Here is a 4,501-nt window from a genome sequence, read left to right as displayed (position 1 = left end):
GAGATGACTGCTGAGGTACAAAGAGAGTATAAGTTGGAGGTGACTCCAGACCAATGTGCAAAGGCAAAGACTAAAGTTATGAAAGCAAAAAGAGCTAGTCATGAATCCCAGTTTGCGCGTATATGGGATTATCAAGCAGAAGTTTTGCAGCAAAACAAAGAGTCCGAATTTGATATTGAGACAATCCCAGGGCCGGTAGTTGGAAGCAAGCAGAGGTTCTTTAGGTTATATATTTGTTTTAAATCACAGAAAGAATCTTGGAAAGAAACATGTAGACCTATCATAGGATTGGATGGAGCATTCCTAAAGTGGGATATAAAAGGTCATGTTCTAGCTACTGTTGGTAGAGATGGAGATAATAGAATTGTTCCTCTTGCTTGGGCAGTTGTAGAAATAGAAAATGATGATAATTGGGATTGGTTTGTGAGACTTCTTGCTGCAAGTTTGGGTCTTCATACAATGAGGAATATCGCCCTCATTTTAGATAAACAATCGGTGAGTCTACTATTAGTATATTTAAAGTGTTATTTATAGTATACAATCGATGATAGGTCTAACAAATGTTACTTTTTTCAGGGCTTGGTCAAAGCTATCCATAGCGTTCTGCCACATGTTGAGCATCGACAGTGTGCTAAACACATAATGGAGAACTGGAAAAGAGACAGCCACAATCAACAACTACAACGGATTTTTTGGAAAATAGCACGCAGCTACACCACTGGAGAGTTTAATGATCGTATGGCAGAGCTAAAGACCTACAATCCTCAAGCTTACGCATCCCTGCAGCTTACTAATCCACTTACCTGGAGCAGAGCTTTCTTTAGGATTGGTACTCTCTGCAATGACAACCTCAACAATCTAAGTGAGTCTTTTAATAGAACTATAAGACAGGCAAGGAAGAAGCCTTTATTGGATATGCTAGAGGACATAAGGAGGCAATGCATGGTTAGAAATGCAAAGCGCTTTGTCATAGCTGACCGGATGAAGACACGGTTCACAAAGAGAGCTCATGCGGAGATTGAAAAAATGATAGTTGGGGCAGGAGCTTGTCAGAGATATATGGCAAGACACAACATTCATGAGGTATATCAGAATGGTGTTGGCTATAGTGTTGATATGAATGAGAGAACTTGTGGTTGCAGGAAGTGGCAAATGGTTGGAATCCCTTGTGTTCATGTTGCATGTGTGATAATAGGAAAGAGAGAAAAGGTGGAGGACTATGTGGATGCTTGTTACACAAGGATAAGGTGGAGAGAGACATATAAGGATGGTATTAAGCCTGTCCAAGGGATGCAATTGTGGCCTAGATTGAATAGACTGGCTGTATTGCCACCACCATGGAGAAGAGGGAACCCAGGAAGGCCGTCTAACTATGCAAGGAGGAAAGGAAGAAATGAATCTTCATCTTTGTCAAATAAGATGTCACGGGAAAAGAGGGTCATGACATGCTCTAACAGCTTCCAACAAAGGCACAACAAGCATGGCTGCAAAAATCCTATTGTGGTTTCAAGTGCACCAAAGAGACCAAGAGGTCGACCAAGGAAAAACCAAGAACCACAAGAGCCAAGGGTTGGGTCACAAGCTCAACAAGGATCCCAAGGACCAGCGGTTGGGTCACAAGCTCAACAAGGATCCCAAGGACAAGAAGAGCAAGGACTTGGTCGATATGGATCATGGTTTCAGTGTTCCTCCTAGATTATCTTTATGAATAAATTGTTACTTTGTTTGGTTTGAGTGTTCATGAATGATGTTTGTTGTTGTGTGAACCAAATGTTTTTCATTAGGTTTGTTTGTTTTTGTCTTCTTTGGTTCAGTGTGTTGAACGTGGATCGATGTTATGGTTCAACTAGTTGTGTGAACTAAATGTTTTCATTATGAATGCTTTTTGTTTTCAACCTCCTTTTTGTTTTGTGAAACTCATAGCCAAACCAAATTTATTCATTACCAAAGACACAATACAAAGACACACAACTACAACCGATGAGATCCTACACCAAAGACAAAACACAAAGACACTAGTAACCAAGAACAAATGTTCCTTTTGAGGTTTTACACATTAGAATTACAATGACAATTACAGTAACACAAAGGCACACCAACTACAATATCATCAATTTCCATTTATTAAGTTCTCTTTTGCTAAACATTGCATCTTCCTTCAATTCTTCAATCTGAGTCTTTAACCCATCAATTTCGACAGCAACCTCAGATCTTGCATTGCTTATCTCATTGTTAATAATGGAGATTTTCGGCAATGCTTCTATAACCTCTTCGTACACAACTTCTTCCACCCACTTAAACAAATGCTCCTACAATTGTTAATTGATTAACTTTTATCAAAGAAAGCTAAAAAACACAAATTCATTACAAAATTAGTTACTTACATCTCCTCTGGTTGGACAACGAAAGTAAGGTCTTTCTGGGTCTAAACCGCAATGACACTTTCTCGGAAAATCATGGCAACCCCGTCCTCTGTTCTCACAATTTGATTGTCCAAATTTGCAACTCATATCTCAAAATCGTGAAGAAGAGAAGGTGAAGAGAGGATGATGCGAAATCGATTTTTAGGGTTTGTAAAATTAGGAATCGAATGATTTGGGGATTTCGAGTTTTTTTTAATTAGTCTAACGGGTTAAATTTAACAGATGTTAATAATGTTAAACGGAGGTTAATTCTTCTGTTACCCAATTTTTTGTAATGTATTAATTGGTGTTTTTTATAAAATGTGATGTTTAATTAAATTTGTCAACACAATTGGATGATTTAAATGACTTTAGAGAAATTTTAGAGTTTAATTAACGGTTTTTATGTAAGTTGATGATTTAATTAACATTTTTCTCGAATAAGAAATAAGTCTTAAATTAAATAAGAGATGGACAGTAGGATGAAACAGACTCCACGTGCGTGTCCTCTGCATCATTCACTCTCTAAAGACAGCGACCATAGCCTCATCCCCTCCCTTATGGACCCCTCTTCTAGTCAAGTCAAATTATTTTTATCTTTTCTCAAATTTCTTTCATTTTTTATTTTCTCCTTTTGATTGAATCTAGTAATCTACAAATTTTACCATCAATCACGAACCCTATTTCAAACATTACTGCGCGTTAACAAAGGTCATCTTATATTGAATGTCAAAAAAAAATAAAACACACACACACACATAAAGGTTTTCTTAAACTATAACTGATTTATATCTCGAATTCAAAGAATCATAAACAATACATACTATATTAAATTCAAATTTAAGTATAACTATTCGAAACGAAACCAAATCAATGTAGGGATTGAAACGAAACCAAATCAAAGTAAGGATTAAATATCCCTACTTTATAGTATTGAATACAGTACTTTTAAGTTTACTATGCATTATTTTCCAACTCATCTCATATATATATAAGAATAAAACACTTGAGTAGAAAAAATGTATACAAAATGGAGAAATAATATAAGAAATGGGAAACAAATTAAGAAAAAAGGAAAACAAATAATTAAAAGAAAAAAGTGGGCTCCCATCCACATTCACCAGCAATGATTGCCTCACTGCCTTTGCAGCTCCACTTCTGCTTCTTTCCTCTTTCTTTTATCTTTATTTTCTCCACCTTGCTTTAGATTTCCTTGATATTTTGCCCCGAATAATTTATATGCTTTTCATTTGGCCCCTCCAAGTTTTATACATGGTAAGTGTATCAACACTCTTCGACCCATATTTTCTTATTGGTTATTTCCAGTGTTCAAGAAAGCAGTCTAGGCAGCCACCTAGGCATCGTTTAGGCACTAAGCGCTCAGCAGACGCCTAGATGACCGCATGGACCGCTTAAAATTACATAAATTTTATTTTAATATTTATTTTTGATTTTTAACTACATATATTTAAATTATTAAGTTTTATATCTGTATATGTAATTATAAACATTTATATGTTGTTAATATAACTTAAATAAATGTAATTTCTTACTTTTGTTTATAATTTACAATTTTTTTATTTTTCTAACATATATTTTTATATAATTTTTTATATATAATGTTTTATGTTTTAAATGCATAAACCGTCTAAAAACCGTCTAGACTCCGATTAAGCGTTCTAGGTGTTAGGCGCTGAGTCACCGCCCATATACCGCCTAGTGCTTTCTTCAACATTGGTTATTTCCCATTTTTATTTTAAAATTCTCTGCATTATTTAAAAAATCGCTATTAAAATATAGATCTATGCACTTAATAGTCTAAATTGGATTATATTCGTAAAAATAGTGTGGTGATAAAATTGTAAATAAGTGATATATGTACTTAAAAAGACGGAGCAATAGTATTTTAGTTGATCGGTGACACTAATGTGTATTATATCATATTAATTATTAGACAAAACTATATAAATGCAAAATAGTTATCTATTTGTTTACTAATTTTTAACCACATCATTTTTGTAAATACTTCTCTAAAATGGCTATATATAGCCAATATATATATATATATATATATATATATATATATATATATATATATA

General features: G+C 34.3%; 1 protein-coding gene across 1 annotated transcript; it reads right to left on the bottom strand.

Moving 5' to 3' along the window:
* On the bottom strand, nt 2,100–2,510 carry LOC109125474 (uncharacterized protein At1g43920, Chloroplastic-like). The gene is made up of 2 exons (XM_019227106.1): nt 2,385–2,510; nt 2,100–2,309 (listed from the first exon to the last, which is right to left on the bottom strand). Exons 1-2 carry the CDS (start codon nt 2,508–2,510, stop codon nt 2,100–2,102), a joined length of 336 nt encoding a protein of 111 aa, XP_019082651.1.

The sequence above is a fragment of the Camelina sativa genome, chromosome 7 (assembly GCF_000633955.1).
Source record: "Camelina sativa cultivar DH55 chromosome 7, Cs, whole genome shotgun sequence".
Taxonomy (NCBI): domain Eukaryota; kingdom Viridiplantae; phylum Streptophyta; class Magnoliopsida; order Brassicales; family Brassicaceae; genus Camelina; species Camelina sativa.
Note: the sequence above shows the minus strand (reverse complement) of the source record. Positions and strands in the feature narration are given on the sequence as shown.